Source organism: Caretta caretta, chromosome 3 (genome assembly GCF_965140235.1).
Source record: "Caretta caretta isolate rCarCar2 chromosome 3, rCarCar1.hap1, whole genome shotgun sequence".
In the NCBI taxonomy this organism is placed as follows: domain Eukaryota; kingdom Metazoa; phylum Chordata; order Testudines; family Cheloniidae; genus Caretta; species Caretta caretta.
The window spans coordinates 186,590,606-186,607,611 of record NC_134208.1 but is presented as its reverse complement, the minus strand read 5'-3'; the positions used below and the strand labels follow the sequence as shown (position 1 = coordinate 186,607,611).

Genomic DNA, 17,006 nt, shown 5'->3' with positions numbered 1-17,006 from the left:
TGCACGTTCACCAATGTAATCTATGCCATCATGAGCCAGTAATGCCCCTTTGCTATGTACATCGGCCAAACTGGACAGTCCCTACGTAAAAGGATAAATGGACATAAATCAGATATTAGGAATGGCAATATACAAAAACCTGTAGGAGAACACTTCAACCTCCCTGGACACACAATAGCAGATTTAAAGGTAGCCATCCTGCAGCAAAAAACCTTCAGGACCAGACTTCAAAGAGAAACTGCTGAGCTTCAGTTCATTTGCAAGTTTGACACCATCAGCTCAGGATTAAACAAAGACTGTGAATGGCTCGCCAACTACAAAAACAGTTTCTCCTCCCTTGGTGTTCACACCTCAACTGCTAGAAGAGGGCCTCATCCTCCCTGATGGAACTAACCTCGTTATCCCTAGCCTGATTCTTGCTTGCATATTTATACCTGGCTCTGGAAATTTCCACTCCATGCATCCAACGAAGTGGGTATTCACCCACGGAAGTTTATGCTCCAATATGTCTGTTAGTCTATAAGGTGCCACAGGACTCTTTGCCACTTTTACAGATCCAGACTCACACAGCTACCCCTCTCATACTCAAATTAATGTAGTATTTAAATAAAATAATAATCTAATTGTTTTTCACTTTCATGTAATAAAGATGACTGAAATATCTCTCTTGTAAATTTAAAAATTAAATCAGAACTACACAATAAGCTGTTTGGATATGTTTTGACAGATAAAGTGTGCAAGCCAAGAGAATCTTTTAGATGAAGTAATGAAAAGTTTGTCTGAGTCTGCTGAGTTGGCAGGAAAAGAAAAGCTAAGGAAACAGTCGTCTGTCAGCAGCGGTATCGTCAGATCATTAAGTGTGAAAAACACAGTTGACTTCTCAGATGGAAGGTCAGCTAAACCTGAACAGCCTATAAGGCCCAGCCCGCATAAAACTGAAGATATGTACTTTACCAGCTCTCCAATAAAATTGACGTCAGGTACTCAAGGAAAGGTCAAGTCAATCAAACAAAAAGTGCAAACAAATCCATCACAACGACAATCAAAAGATTGCAGCCCTTATGCTACCTTACCTCGTGCAAGCAGTGTGATTTCTACAGCAGAAGGAACTACTCGAAGAACAAGCATTCATGATTTTTTATCTAAGGACAGTAGGCAGCCTGTATCAATTGATCCAGCACCATCTACAGCTGATAGAAGCATTCCATCAGCATCTAGTGAGTACTGTGCACACCAGCAGTCCTCTAATTTTTTTCATTATACATCTTACAATGTAGATTCTGTTCCACAAAATGATTTAGGTAATACAATTAAACCAGATCACTTGGGATATAAATCTGAGAAGCCTAGGAATTCAAGGATGGGAAAGTCAAATTTTGTTGACAAAACTTCAAGCACTAATGTGTTCAGTGATAAAGTTGGTGTATCAACTAATGATAACACAGGGTCATTTACTGTGGCCCATGTGTCACAGCCATTTTTATCCCTTAACACTGAATTAGTTAGTAATATAAGTGGATTACCTCAAAGGTCTACAGCAAAGGTAACTGATGAGACATTTGTCTCATCAGTTAAATCTTTACAGAAAGATCATGAACAATCTTCTGATGACCATATGTCTGATAACAGTAACCCACAGTCAGTTCTAAATAGTGAATTTATTGCTTCTGCACGTGTAAATACTAGCAAGATTGAATCCCCTTTACTGGTTTCTGAAGATAACCAAACTGTTTGGTATGAGTATGGTTGTGTATGATAAGAGAGATGTCATATTAAATACAAATGACACAGATATTCTTGTCAATGTCAGCTGATTTAGGGAATGTTCTACTAAAAATAAAAAATAGTTTCTTGGCAGCTTTATGAGGGGTGGGTGTTTTCCTCTGAATGGTGATATAAAAATCAGCTGTGTATTACAGCATGCGTAAATGTAAAATTGTAATCACACCAAAGCTTGCATGAAACATTAATTGCACTGTATATTTTCTGCATGCCTCTAAAAGCCTTAATACAAACTAATGTTCTGTATTTTTATTTGTCACCTGCTAGAAATATTTTGTTTTTCTATACATTATTGAATGCATGTTAAAGCAGTTGCATGCTGCATTGCCAAAAATGGCACAAAGAACCAGGTAATTTTTACCAACAGGAAGGTACTTTTCTCACTTGTACTTTTGTTTTCAGATGCATCACCCATACAAAAATGCCTGTTTATCCTCTTGCACGTATACAATACTAGCAAAAAACCCCAACTAATTAGAGAGATTTCAGTATCTTTTGCTTTTTATTTATACTATGTTTTGTGTGTCATTTTGCTCAAGGAGTAAGTTGTAGCCCAAATAATTCAGTGCCTGTAGTTTGCACAATAAATATGAACTGCAGTTCATATTTATTAAAATATTTGAACTTTAATAAATAAAACAATTGTTAGTATTCATAAATGGTCATTTAAAAAATATAACAATCAAATTAAGTGTAGCAGTTGCATAGAAAAAATTATCCTCCTCTACCTCTTTTTCCCTTTCCTGTGGTTTGTCTTCCCATGTCTGACATACAGAGGTGGTCCAATATGCTGTTTTATTTGGAGTCAAGTAACACTATAGTTTTATGAGAATTTTTACAATGTATAATAATAATAAAAATCTTTACTAATTATGGTGGAAATTCTTTTTTTTTTCCTATGCAGATAGAACATTGATTAGTTAGAAAATGAGGCATATGAGATTTGACAATAAGACTATATTAAATATGAATGCAGCTGAAATAATATAATTTAAATATTTGATTATAAATTGTCAATTTAGGAATGCTTTATGGAATAATTTAGCTAAACAGAAAATGTTGAAAAAAAGCTATTTAAAATTCTAGCATCTCTGCAACTGCTTGAAATCACACTTTAAGTCTGGTAACAATTTAAGCTTAAAACAATTTCACCCAAACTATAAAATTATACCATACTTCAGCTATAAATTGCATGTGCTTGTAGAGCTGGACCCTTAAGTAGACATCAGCATTTTTTTAACAAATTGAAACACAATTAAATATTTAGGTTTTAAAAATCAAAAGTAGCTGTGCTATATAAAAACCTGCATGAGAGAAGAAAATATATCTTGTTGAAAATAATGAATTCTAACTTTTAAAATTGTGCTTCTTTGGCCAGAAATCTTGTGGCAGTACACAGCACTGCCACCTGGGGACCCAAATTTGATACCTTTGGTCCCAGGTCAGCAAGGACTAGAAGTGCTGCAAGAATAGCTCTTCATGAGGGAAGCAGTAATTCCTTTGTGTCACTCTCTAGAAATATCGTCAGCTGATACAGGAGCATCATTGATGAACTTTGGAGGAATCCATTGGCAGGTCTCCTCTGCATGATGAACTGCCTTTAAAGGTGGGAGGAGAACATAAAGTGTCTGAGAGAGACTCCACGAAGGAACAAATTATGCTTCTTCCAAAACATAAAATAGCCTTCCTTTACCATGTTTGCACTCCTACATAGTTCATGGGCTGATAAATCTCTCACTTATCCTTTGGTTATGTCCAGCCTTGTGCTTCTCAATTATGTCATTGCTGTATCTCCTTTAAAGATGGTTTCTGGCCTAAATACAATAAAAGAAATGCTGTCAACATAATTCTTCTTATTCTCACACACACAAAGTACATCAGTCTTGGGTCATTTCATTCTGCTTCACTTCTTGTTGTTCCATATGTGTTTAATTCATTTTTTAACATATTCAGTGCTGCCAGTTGAACAGAAATATGCACAATAAATTTTTAAAATTATCTATGGAATTATATAGGAAATCTATACAATCTTGACGTATCCTACAGGAACTCAGAAAGCACACTACAAGCATCGGTACTTTTGGGGGGTTGGGTAACTGACAGCAAACCTATTTCTTGGAAAAACCGATAGCTTATAATGAGGTACATTGAGTTTATTAAGAATAAACCAACAGCACCATTGCGACCTATGTTAGCACTCAGCAGTGAGGCCAACAATTGAAGGGAAACAGAATTTCAACCTACATTTTCAACCCTAGATCCAATCCAACCCTGTGATCCTTATAGATTGATATTGAGGTAGTAAAGGAAACTTTTCCAGCCAATGTGTATTTCCATCTCTGAATCATTTTCTTTCCTTTCACAAACACTAAATTCTCACACATCAATCTTCTTCTTCCGTATGCCTGGTAGAGAGCAGCAACTACAATTTCACCTGAAGTTGATCAAGCCAAATGGCTACATCAGGAGTAGCAGAACTTATTGCAGTAATGCTGCCTTCATATTTATAAATTGGATAGTAGGTAATGATATGTTTGATGGTCTGTCATGAGGAACCACACTCGCCAATTAAATTTGATAACTAATAAAATAACTCTGGCAAAAGAAAGGGGTCTTAAAGTGGATGCAATTTTTCTTTTATATTCATTTTCACTACCAGCACCTTACACTACCAGAGTGATATTAAGAGGCTTTGTATAAATGAAAATCAGCCCCTTTAAATTTCATTCACATTGGGGTTCTGGAGTGACCTCTATCAGCTTGGGCCACTATCACTATTTCCCCTTATTTTTCAAATTTCTGACGTGCTATTGATCATAGGAATTTTAAAAGTGACCCTGTGTTCCTGGTTTTCTGTTGGGCCTGATCCTGCCCCATTGATTTTAATGGGAGTGGGAGCAGACCCATTATTAGGGAGTATTTTAGTTGCCTTGAAAAATCAACCAAAAAAAATCAACTGCTGCTCATCAGCTCTAATATTTGGAAAAAAACAGATGTGCTCATGCACAGAGAGTTTTTCTCCTCTGAACTCATCTGGACTGTACTCCCTAACAAATACTCATACATCATGGCTGAATCTTTTAATTCTTGTTTCAGCTGTGGAGGCTTTGTGGGATTCCCTTCAGATCCCATCAGTGTTGCTCCTAGATCAATCAGAGGGCTTCCTACAAAGCAATACAATGCATTCATTTCTTGATCCATGTCTCTGCAACTCCTGGTCCCTGCTGGCCTTAGAAATGAAAATCCAGACCTAAAAATCAAATTTTGCATGGTAATTCAGAGTATTTGGTCATCAGCCAAAAATGGACATTAGACATTTAATTAATTGTTCTGCCATGAACAGGAATAATATTTTGCTTGCAACGAAAGGTTTGTTTGAAGCTTTGCTTTTCTAAATGAACGCTTAGTTAAGATACTGTATTGTGCATGTTACATCTGTTGCATGCAAAGGTTATTTTCCACTTTACAGACTTGAATTTAGCCATTTTAGTGGGTGTTACTAGCAGTTAGGTTTAAACAAACAAACAAAAGTTGAGCCAATATCTCTGCTGGTGTAAGTGGACACAGTTCCATTTATTTCAGTGGTGTTTTGCCCTTTCATACTGGCACAGATTTAGGACCATTACATTTAAATGTTGTATTTAACCTCTTGTGGATTTGAAAAGTAATATTTGATTATTTTATATTTAATTATTTTAAAAATGCAAATATGAACTTTTATAACAGGTTGACCTTTAAGATATGTCTGTAGATTATTCTAGTGAATTCCTTCCTTTCCTCTCCCTCAACAACCCTGTCCCTCAAAAAAGTATTTTTATACCTTTGAGCAGGTATATCCTACTATTAAGTAACTGCGTATTGTAAAGTGGGGGCTTTTTCTTGTCCTGCTAAACAAATTGAATAACATGAAATGCTTTATCTCCTGCAGATGTGGAAGCTATACCAGAAAGCAGAAATTCAAAAAGCAGGTCTAGGGAGCAACAAAGCTCCTAATGCTATTACCCACTACATGAGATGTGGGCCAAGTGGTGAGTTTCTTGCCCAAAATGTAAATGAGATTAATTTCATTTACAACAAACTAACAGCATTATGTATAACAATAAGTGCACATTGCATTAACAGATGTAAATATTGCTTGCTTAACTGGCTTTCTATTTTGCTTATTAGTAAAGCCAGAACAGACTGCTATAGTTAGGTTTGTTTGCCTGTCTGGGCAGGGAACGTGAAATCTTTTAACACTTTTTTTCCTTGTAAAATGACATCAATTTTATATATAAGATTTCTAGGATGTCTTTTAAAAACTGTTAAAACTTTATAAAAGAAAGCTTCAAGAAAATGAACTTATGAAACAGTATTGAAATCATTTAGAACTTATTTAGAAAGGGACAGATAAATGCAAAAGAATAGTTTTATAAAGCGAAAAAGGTTAGTTTTACAAATTATTCTGTATTGCAAGGAAACTGCCTTTATGTAAAGTTTATCTTTGGCATTCTGTCCTTTTCTTGTTCTCACTAAATCTCTGATGCATGCTGTTAAGTTCTTTTAGAAACTTTACTCTGAATTTTGTATCTCTTCTACACTTTAAGCTTTTCTTATGTTCTCTTTCTTCTTTTTCTACCTTTCAACTGAACACAGAGAGAAAAGTGTCCTACAGTGTCTCAGTATGAAGCCTTTATTTCTGAAGTAACAAGACAGTCGACTATAGGAATCAATAATAATAATTTTAAAAAACGTTAAGGGAACTTTTTACAATTCTTCGTGAATAGAGCAGGCAAGAAATACAAACCTTCCTTCCTTCCTTGAATCAAGGAGCTCTACTGGAGTCTACTGATGAAACTTTTTAGACGGTTTTAGGAATTGTTGCACATTGCACTGTTAAGATCTACTGAATAAAGGACAGTTCTCATCTCCTTAAAGACCAACCATTTAAGATATCAAGAATTGCTCCAGGAATAAAATGCTACGTCTTTCATCTTTTGTTTATGAATTTAGCCACTGATTGCTTACAGCTTCTGCTAATAATTAGCAAAAATCTAACAGTTTATATTTAGTTCTGTAAATCTGAAATAAATGCCATTGTATTTTGTGGACATTTACTGTACAGATACAAAAAAACCACAAGCTTACGGGCACTTCACTGTCTTATTTGATTAGCATAATCTGCATGATGTTGCTCTTTAAAAGAAAAATCTGTGCTGATTATTATTTTGGTGCATACTGCAAAAGAAAATTCTGTTTATCTACATGAAAACATTTGAACAACTCCATAATAAAGATGGAGTGATGGAATATTCACACTATGTAGAAATTCTTGTGTTTTCCAGATGCACAAGTTATACTGCACAGATAAGTTCAGAAGTTCTTTACAGGAGATTGACAAGAATAATTTTACTAGGACTTTTTTTTTCCTAATGTAGTTTTTCAACAAATGGCATTCCCAGGATAAAACTGTCTTACACTAAATGTTTGTGTTTTAACTATTTTTTTAAAATTTGTGTTTTGATGTATGCTGACTGTGGCTTAGGAGGTTTTCTTATGGCAAAAAACTATGTAAATAATGTCATCTGCATTTCACAATCAATTCACTCATTAAGATTCTCTTTTATTAATAAGACATTCTGTTAATGATAATTTTACATTAAAATCGATAAATGTTATTAGTACTTTTAAAATATTTGTATGCATTTGTTGTCTTGAAGACATTTGCAAGAGCACAGAAAAGCAGATTTAGTTAACCCAGGGAAACGTACATGGATTTATCACTCGATCCCAATTTATATTAAATATCAAAATTTTATTTTCTTATATATCAATAAGTGCATTAATAGTTCTATGAAAAAATCAAATTAACTGTGTAACTTCATAGGGTTTAATCCAGCAAACGCTTATGCACATGAGTAATTTTACATGATTAGTCCCACTGATGTTAATGGAATTATTCCCATAAGTAAAGTTAAGCACGACCATAAGTGTTTGCAGAATCAGAGCCATGGACTACATTTACACCAAGTTCACAACATTCCTTAACCTGTTTGGCAGAGCAACTATATATAGTTTTAAGTAGTAATAATTTATTTTTTTAGGCTTTCACGACCATCTATAAAGACTAGAGCTGGTTGGAAAAACTTTGACAGAAACATTTTCCATCTGAGAATGCAGTTCCGTCGAAATCTAAGTACTTTGTAAATCATATTGATTTTGCCAAAATTGGGGGGAGGGGGGTTGGCAGGAGGGTGGTTCTGACAATGTTGAAACACCCTGTTTCAATACAATCAGAATGAAACATTTTTATTTTTTTCCTTTCTAAACAACTTCATTATGAAATTTTTGGAGTAGCCTATATAATAGAAAATTAAAAAATCAAAATCTAAACAAGTTTTAGTTTTGTCAAAATCTGAAATGATTTTTTAAAATTTTCTTTTGCAGAGAATTTTGAAATTGTCGGATGTCATTCAAACAGGAATTAAAACAAATCTCTTAATCCTCCACAGAACAGAATTTCCATTCTCCACACAAAAAATATTTCTGATAGCTTGTCACAATGATAGATTATTTTATCACTGACTTAATGCTCTCAAATAGAGGGCCCAATCCTGCTACCGTTATTTTCAGTGTCAAACTCTCGTTGATTTTAATGGAGGCATGATTGGACTCGTAGGGCTTGAACCACGGAGTTTAGGCCCAAAATCTGGATCCTCAAAATCCCGGTTCAACTGTCCCATTATCTGTAAATGCCTAAAGTCCATAGGTACCGAAGTTTCCGCCAGTAAAGTCCTCTAGGTGCCTACATTTCTGCTGGTGATGAAATGCTCAGCGCCTTAGCCCTGGCAGATCCTTATGCTAGCCATTACCCTGACTACCTCACCTGCGGGGCATGATCCAGTAGGCATTTTCATAAGCCACCTAAGAACATGCCTACCAGATCAGGTTCTGACCAAAACACAGTGGAGATGGTCATGGTGCTCTGCACTAATGAATGTTTAAGTAGATTATACAAAGTGGAACAACTTTGACATTTGACACTGTGAGAGTCCCAGCCCAAAATACCCTATAGCTCAGTAGTTCGAGCGCTTCCTCAGAAGACCCAAGTTCAAATCCCCACTCTGCCTGATTCAGAGCAGGGATTTGAACTCAGGTTTCCCACCTCCCAAGTGAGTGCCGTAATGACCAGACTGTAGGATATTCTGCAGTGGGTCTCTGTCTTTCCCTAGGTGCCCAACTCCAGAAGAGGGTTCACAGCTGTGAATCATGACTAGAGGGAGGCACCTCCCTCCAGCCTCGACGTAGGTGTCTAATTCCCTTTGTGTAGTGGGGCTTAAGGCACACCTCTCTCCCCAGCATTTCCTACTAGCTAGTTTAGCTACACAGCATGCTGGCTTCTCTGAATCCTGTTCTTAGATGTCTAACTCGGGGCTGTGAATTTACTGGGCAGCAGGGTGCCTAGACATTAGGCATTGCAGTGCCTGAACCTAAGTCCCCATTGTGGATCTAGCCCATAGAGACAAAAGTTCCCCTTACACTGTTTGGCAGACAGAAAGTACAGTGCTGCTCTGCTAAATACATTCATAAGGACTTGAAGGTACCTATAGTAGGAGACACCCGAAACATAAAATATTTTGAAAGCATCTCTCTATTCAGTCTTGATCAAACTTCTGAATTCTTGTTAAGGGTCTGCCCCTGTGAGTTGCTGCATGGCCTCAATGCCCATAAATTAGAGTGAGGATTGACGGCACTCAGCCTCATGCCATTAGGTTCTGAATTATTAGCAACATCAGTAGTATAAATAAGCACTCCTTTATGATTTAACAAGCATACATGCTAATGGCTACATCCTAGTTATATGCTACAAAGGCTAGGCAACAGTATGCACCTAGGGATACCAGAAAGTGTATCTGCCCAGGAAAAATCCTGCCATTGTAGGTCAGGGTGATATATTGGCATGACCAACATGCTTCACAGTACTTCTTTTATTGCTTTTCCATGAAGCACATTATGCACAGCTATTGTGGCTATCTTGTGCTTCTGATGTATAAGCTGCATATACGCTTATCAGGTTTCTGATTGGCCATGTGTTTTTTCTCAGATTAGCATCTTTTTTGGCTTTGCATTTATTTAGCTCTTTTATACACTAATGAGTTTGGCTAATATTACATTTCAGATCCTCCTACACATGCTGCCTTTTGCATCCCGTTATGTCTTTCTTTACACCTTTGTGTCTCCTAATGCACATTTATGACACCAGGCAGGCTTTAGCCTGAAATGTACATTTATTATATATAATTTAAATGATAAAAATTAATGTGTTAAAGGTGAAATTCACTCTTCCCCTTCCCAATGCCTAGGCAGTCAGTCTTTGTGTGGAAAAAATAAGGAGGGAGTTGGGAGCAATTCATCCTTCGAACTACAGCAGGCCTCGGGGCTGTGCTACAACTACTCAGGTGCTGTTCCTGACTTGTGGACTGAAATGCTAACTACTGCCCTTCCATATCCCTATGAGCAGGTTTGGAGCCACTTGATCTACCTAAGCACTGATCCAGAAGCTGCTCCTTAGTCTGGCCTAGACATGCAGTATATTATCAACAGATAGTGCTCAATTCTCAGAGGTGCTGAGAGTCCTCAAGTACCATGGAGTTTATTGGGAGTTGAGGACACTAGTCAACTCAGTACAGGCACTTGACAGCTCCCAAGATTGTCCCCTCTTCAGGGGTTCTCAACCTTTTTCTTTCTGAGTTCTTCCCCATGGTATAAAAACTCCACGGCCCACCTGTGCCACAATAATTGTTTTTCTGCATATTGAGTAGATTAAAAGCCAGGGCTGACATTAGGGAGTAGCAAGGAGGGCAATTGCCCGGGGACCCACACCATGGGGGGCCCCACAAAGCTAAGTTGCTTGGGCTTTGGCTTCAGCCACAGGCAGTGGGGCTCAGGCTTCAGCTTTCTGTGGCACCTGGCATTGGCCACGGTCAATAGACAGGATACTGGGCTAGATGGACCTTTGGTCTGACCCTACACATGGCCTTTTTTATGTTCTTAATAGCACAGAGCTCATTTTAGCACAGAAAGAGTGCAGAAGTTCCCTTTGTCATTTCTTTCCCAGTACTTCCCTCTTACAGATCGCATCCCAGGGCAGAGGGACATGAGCAGATCTTCTATTGCTCCTATGATTTTTACCCTATCTGAATAAGTTAAAAAATGTATATAACCCCTTTCGCCACAAATGTCCTTTACAATCTCTATATCCTTTAAACCAGTGGCTCTCAACCAGGAGTATGCATACCCCTGGGGGTACGCAGAGGTCTTCCAGGGTACATCAACTCCTCTAGATATTCACCTAGTTTTGTATCAGGCTACATAAAAAGCATTAGCGAAGTGAGTACAAACTAAAATTTCATACAATGATTTGTTTATATTGCTTTATATACTATACACTGAAATGTAAGTACAACAGTTATATTCCAATTTATTTATTTTATAATTATATGATAAAAATGAGAAAGTAAGCAATTTTTCAGTAATAGTGTGCTATGGCACTTTTATATTTTTATGTCTGATTTTGTAAGCAAGTAATTTTTAAGTGAGGTGAAACTTGGGATACCCAAGACAAATGAGACTCCTGAAAGGGGTACAGTAGTCTGGAAAGTTTGAGAGCCACTGCTTTTAACAGTCTATGTATATGTAATATGAGAGCCCCTTACTGAAATTCAGGCACTGAAATTCAGGCACCTCTGGAGTGGAACACAACTGCTGTTTAACAGAATGCAACAACACTACATCAGTTTAGAACAAGAAGTGGAAAATTTGTTGCTCCTAATTTTAAGATTATAGTAAATGATATAATACCACATGATATATAATTTCCATTTAATTTTCTTCTGAGTTCTCATCTGCAGAGGCTACTATAACATTCCCTAAATGTATTATTTCTTTGAAGCTTTCTCTGTCTGAGACAGCATGCAACTCTAACAAAAGACCTCATGTATAATTTTTAGTGTAGACTATGCTGCTATGTGTGTAATATTACATTGGTAATAATGGAATTGTCTTAAAGGAATGTGTCTAGGTGTGACACAGAACTTAAACAGCATTTTATAAAAATTCTAATTTAAAACGGTGTTTTTCTTTACATACTTGTTAAGGACTTTTTTTTTAATGTTTGGCATTGTGTACACTTAAGAACATTAGTAAAATGCCAAGCCAAATAACTTTTATTCACATTGTCTATATACACACACGGTTTTTTTTTTTCTGTCAACTGGTGTTAAATAAGAGATGACTCTGTGGTCACTTAATTTCAATAACCTCTTAATATGATAGTGGATCTTTGTTCAGAAAGGGAATCATACTAATGGAGCAGAGCTCCTCTGGTTTGCTTTGTTTTATTATTTCACTTTCTGTTTATTTGTGAAGAAATAGTTCTTAACTATATTTTGCTACAGTATTATAAAACACTGCTAACACATTTTACTGAAATTCATAAGTACAAATATTGTCACAAACTTGCAAAAAGTTATAACTATGCAGTATTTGAAATTGATTAATCTTGGCTGTTACTGTTGTTGAGAACAAATGTCAGATGCTGGACTTTTTGAGGAGAAGGTGAGAATATGCTTAACTTGAAAATTTAGGCTGCTTTGTGAACATTAAGAGCTGTAGAATTTACCAAATTACTTTCACAAATGCAGCTCTGCACCTCAGAAATACCTAGACAGTAACTAGACCCTTATTCACAGTGATTTAAGTAATTTCTGTTTATTAACTTCATTAATTTGTTCATTAGCTTCAAAACACTTAACAGATGTCAATTTAAAACACTGGCCTACATTTTTAAAAGTGATCAATGATTTTGGGTGCCCAACTGAGAGTACTTTAAAGGGTAGTTTTCAGAGAAGGGTGCTTTCACTTTTGCAAATTTGTTATCCTGTATTTTAACGTCTCACTGTATTTGTTTGTGGCTACAGAGTTCTCTAGGCAGTGCACTGAACCCATCCACCATTACTAAGTGTAAGATGTTGCATTTGGATCTTTTCTTTAACTGAAATGTGTAAACTCATGTATAGTTGAACTACTTCCTATCTAGGGCCCTCTGTATCCTATCCCTACCCTCCAGCGTATCTACCTCTCCTCCCAGTTTAGTGTCAAACTTGCTGAGGGTGCAATCCACACCATCCTTCAGATCATTTATGAAGATATTGAACAAAACTGGCCCGAGGACTGCCCCTTGGGGCACTCCACTTGATACCGGCTGCCAACTAGACATGGAGCCATTGATCACTACCCGTTGAGCCCGACAATCTGGCCAGCTTTCTATCCACCTTATAGTCCATTCATCCAGCCCATACTTCTTTTAACTTACTGGCAAGAATACTGTGGAAGACCATGTCAAAAGCTTTGCTAAAGTCAAGGAACAACACGTCCACTGCTTTCCCCTCATCCACAAAGCCAGTTATCTCGTCATAGAAGGCAATTAGATAAGTCAGGCATGACTTGCCCTTGGTGAATCCATGCTGACTGTTCCTGATCACTTTCCTCTCCTCTAAGTGCTTCAGAATTGATTCCTTGAGGACCTGCTCCATGATTTTTCCAGGGACTGAGGTGAGGCTGACTGGCCTGTAGTTCCCAGGATCCTCCTTCCTTTTTTTAAAGATGGGCACTACATTACCCTTTTTCCAGTCATCCGGGACTTCCCCCTATCGCCATGAGTTTTCAAAGATAATGGCCAATGGCTCTGCAATCACATCTGCCAACTCCTTTAGCACTCTTGGATGCAGCGCATCCGGTCCCATGGACTTGTGCTTGTTCAGCTTTTCTAAATAGTCCCGAACCACTTCGTTCTCCACAGAGGGCTGGTCACCTCCTCCCCATGCTGTGCTGCCCAGTGCAGTAGTCTGGGAGCTGACCTTGTTCATGAAGACAGAGGCAAAAAAAGCTTTGAGTACATTAGCTTTTTCCACATCCTCTGTCACTAGGTTGCCTCCATCATTCAGTAAGGGGCCCACACTTTCCTTGACTTTCTTCTTGATGCTAACATACCTGAAGAAGCCCTTCTTGTTACTCTTAACATCTCTTGCTAGCTGCAACTCCAGGTGTGATTTGGCCTTCCTGATTTCACTCCTGCATCCCCAAGCAATATTTTTATACTCTTCCCTGGTCATTTGTCCAATCTTCCACTTCTTGTGTAAGCTTCTTTTCTGTGTTTAAGATGAGCAAGAATTTCACTGTGAAGCCAAGCTGGTCGCCTGCCATGTTTACTATTCTTTCGACACATCGGGATGGTTTGTCCCTGTAGCCTCAATAAGGATTCTTTAAAATACAGCCAACTCTCCTGGACTCCTTTCCCCCTCATGTTATTCTCCCAGGGGATCCTGCCCATCAGTTCTCTGAGGGAGTCAAAGTCTGCTTTTCTGAAGGCCAGGGTCCATATTCTGCTGCTCTCCTTTCTTCCCTGTGTCAGGATCCTGAACTCGACCATCTCATGGTCACTGCCTCGCAGGTTCCCATCCACTTTTGCTTCCCCTACTAATTCTTCCTGGTTTGTGAGCAGCAAGTCAAGAAGAGCTCTGCCCCTAGTTGGTTCTTCCAGCACTTGCACCAGGAAATTGTCCCCTACACTTTCCAAAAACTTCCTGGATTGTCTGTGCACCGCTGTATTGCTGTCCCAGCAGATATCAGGGTGATTGAAGTCTCCCATGAGAACCAGGGCCTGTGATCTAGTAACTTCTGTGAGTTGCCAGAAGAAAGCCTCATCCACCTCATCCCCCTGGTCCGGTGGTCTACAGCAGACTCCCACCACGACATCACCCTTGTTGCTCACACTTCTAAACTTAATCCAGAGACTCTCAGGTTTTTCTGCAGTTTCATATCAGAGCTCTGAGTAGTCATACTGTTCCCTTACATACAATGCAACTCCCCCACCTTTTCTGCCCTGCCTGTCCTTCCTGAACAGTTTATATCCATCCATGACAGTTCTCCAGTCATGTGAGTTATCCCACCAAGTCTCTGTTATTCCAATCACATCATAATTCCTTGACTGTGCCAGGACTTCCAGTTCTCCCTGCTTGTTTCCCAGGCTTCTTGCATTTGTGTATAGGCACTTGAGATAACTCGCTGATCGTCCCTCTTTCTCAGTATGAGGCAGGAGCCCTCCCCTCTCGTGTGCTCCTGCTCGTGCTTCCTTCCCTCAGGGCTTTGGTCTCCTTCCCCCAGTGAACCTAGTTTAAAGCCCTCCTCACTAGGTTAGCCAGCCTGCTTGCGAAGATGCTCTTCCCTCTCTTCGTTAGGTGGAGCCCATCTCTGCCTAGCACTCCTCCTTCTTGGAACACTGTCCAATGGTCAAAAACTCCAAAGCCTTCTCTCCAACATCACCTGCATAGCCATTCGTTGACTTCCATGATTCGACGGTCTCTACCCAGTCCTTTTCCTTCCACGGGAAGGATGGACGAGAACACCGCTTGCACCTCAAACTCCTTTATGCTTCTTCCCAGAGCCACGTAGTCTGCAGTGATTCGCTCAAGGTCATTCTTGGCAGTATCGTTGGTGCCCACCTGGAGAAGCAGGAAGGGGTAGCGATCCGAGGGCTTGATGAGTCTCGGCAGTCTCTCCAGTCTATTCCATTTTCATATTATGTAAAAATAAATAGGGGTAAATAGAAATTCAAGATTTAGCATTCAGTACTTCCTATACTTCTGTTTTTTGTCTTCTTTCTAAATTAAACAATCAGTCTTTTTTATTTCTGTCCAGAAGTCTCTCCATTCCTTTGATTATTTTCAGTATCTTTTCCTGGACATCTTCTTTCTCTTTTTCTGAGAAAGCATGACCAAAATTGAACACAGTACTCCCTGTGCAGGTGTACCATTGATTTATATAATGCCAGAAAACATGAATTATTATTTCTGTTTCATTCTGTGTATATCATGTCATGTTTTTGCTTGTATTGTACATTGCTGTACACTGAGTAAAAGTTTCCACTGAGCTGTCTTCAGGTCTTATTTCTAACTGGTTATAGTTAATTTAGATCCCAGCCATGGTCATGAATAGTTTGGATTATTCTTTTCAGTGTAGATTACTTTGCATAGTTAATAATGAATTTCATCTCTTTATCATTCTGCCCAGTCACCTAACTTTATCTGGTTTATCTAGAGTTCTTCTTAGTTTTGTCTAATGTTGACTATATTGAGATTATCTGCAAATTGTATCACCTCATTATTCAATACCCAACTTCTATTTAGTTTCGGGTTTTATATTGCCTCTCATAGTAGCTAAGCCCCTTCCATGTAAAATAGATTGGTGGACTTCCTGGAATCTCTGGCTCCTCTCTCTTTGGTGGGAACAGAAAATCTGATTGAAGTAGGGGTGGGTTTTTTGAGAGGGAGGGAGCAGGAGTAATGGGTAGAGCAGGGGTTATTAGTGTTGTGAATGAGTCATTCTTGTTGGCGGATAATACTAAAATAATAAATACTAAGGGCTAGATCAACTAGGGATGTAAATAGGGTTTAAAAATAGCAACCGTGTAACCTATTAAAATTCTATTGGTTAAATGGTTAACCATTACAGTGGAGAACTTGGAGTGCGGGGGATGCTACAGCACCCCCACATTTTACGCGGGGCTCCCCTGCCGCCTGCGCCCAGGATCCCCGCTGCCGGCCCCGGGCCTGAGGCAGCAGCGGAGTCCTGGGTGGGGCCGGCAGCAGAGTTTAATCATTAACCAAAACTGATACGACTGATGCTTATTGGTTAACTGGTTAAACTTTTACATCCCTAAGATCAACCCCCACCTCTTCCTCCTGGATCCACACATGGAAGGTTTCTCCACATGCAGCTCCCAGCCCCTCAGTGGAGAAATGAAAGATTCAGGTGACTCTGCTTCTGCATTGTTCTGCAGTGGGCCCTCCCAGGGTGGCTGGGTGGAGGTAGGGAACATACACATTGTCCCCACAGCTTAGTAGAAGTTAGAAGCAAAAGTTAATACAGCTTCAGGCTACATTAGCCTTTCTGACTGGTGTGGCAGATGGGAGGAGTCTCTAGAAGCACTGCTCCTCTGGAGCCATGTTGCCAAAGAGTAGGATTCTTCTAGTTGTCAGAGCCTCCTTGCAGATGAGCCTGGCCTCAATGGATCCTTCAGGATCTGCCAAGTTTGGAGTGGTGTTTCTTTAGATGGATGGGACAAATACTGCTTCCCTGATGGGACAATCTGGAGTAATCTCAGCAAGGAATTACTTTCAGGAATT

At 38.8% G+C, this 17,006-nt stretch overlaps 1 protein-coding gene across 9 annotated transcripts in view; it reads left to right on the top strand.

Moving 5' to 3' along the window:
- CCDC88A (coiled-coil domain containing 88A) overlaps positions 1–7,454 on the top strand; it is a 366,404-nt gene extending 358,950 nt beyond the window's left edge. For 8 of the 9 annotated variants that reach the window (XM_075127191.1, XM_048842828.2, XM_075127192.1 and 5 more), the window contains 3 exons: positions 728–1,217; positions 5,711–5,810; positions 6,418–7,454. In XM_075127191.1, the coding sequence (XP_074983292.1) occupies positions 728–1,217; positions 5,711–5,775 (555 nt within the window). In that variant the 3' untranslated portion in view covers positions 5,776–5,810; positions 6,418–7,454. Of the gene's footprint in view, positions 1–727; positions 2,656–5,710; positions 5,811–6,417 lie in introns of those variants that run through there. The other variant, XM_048842825.2, reaches the window with a different exon arrangement.
- The last annotated feature ends 9,552 nt before the right edge of the window (positions 7,455–17,006 follow it).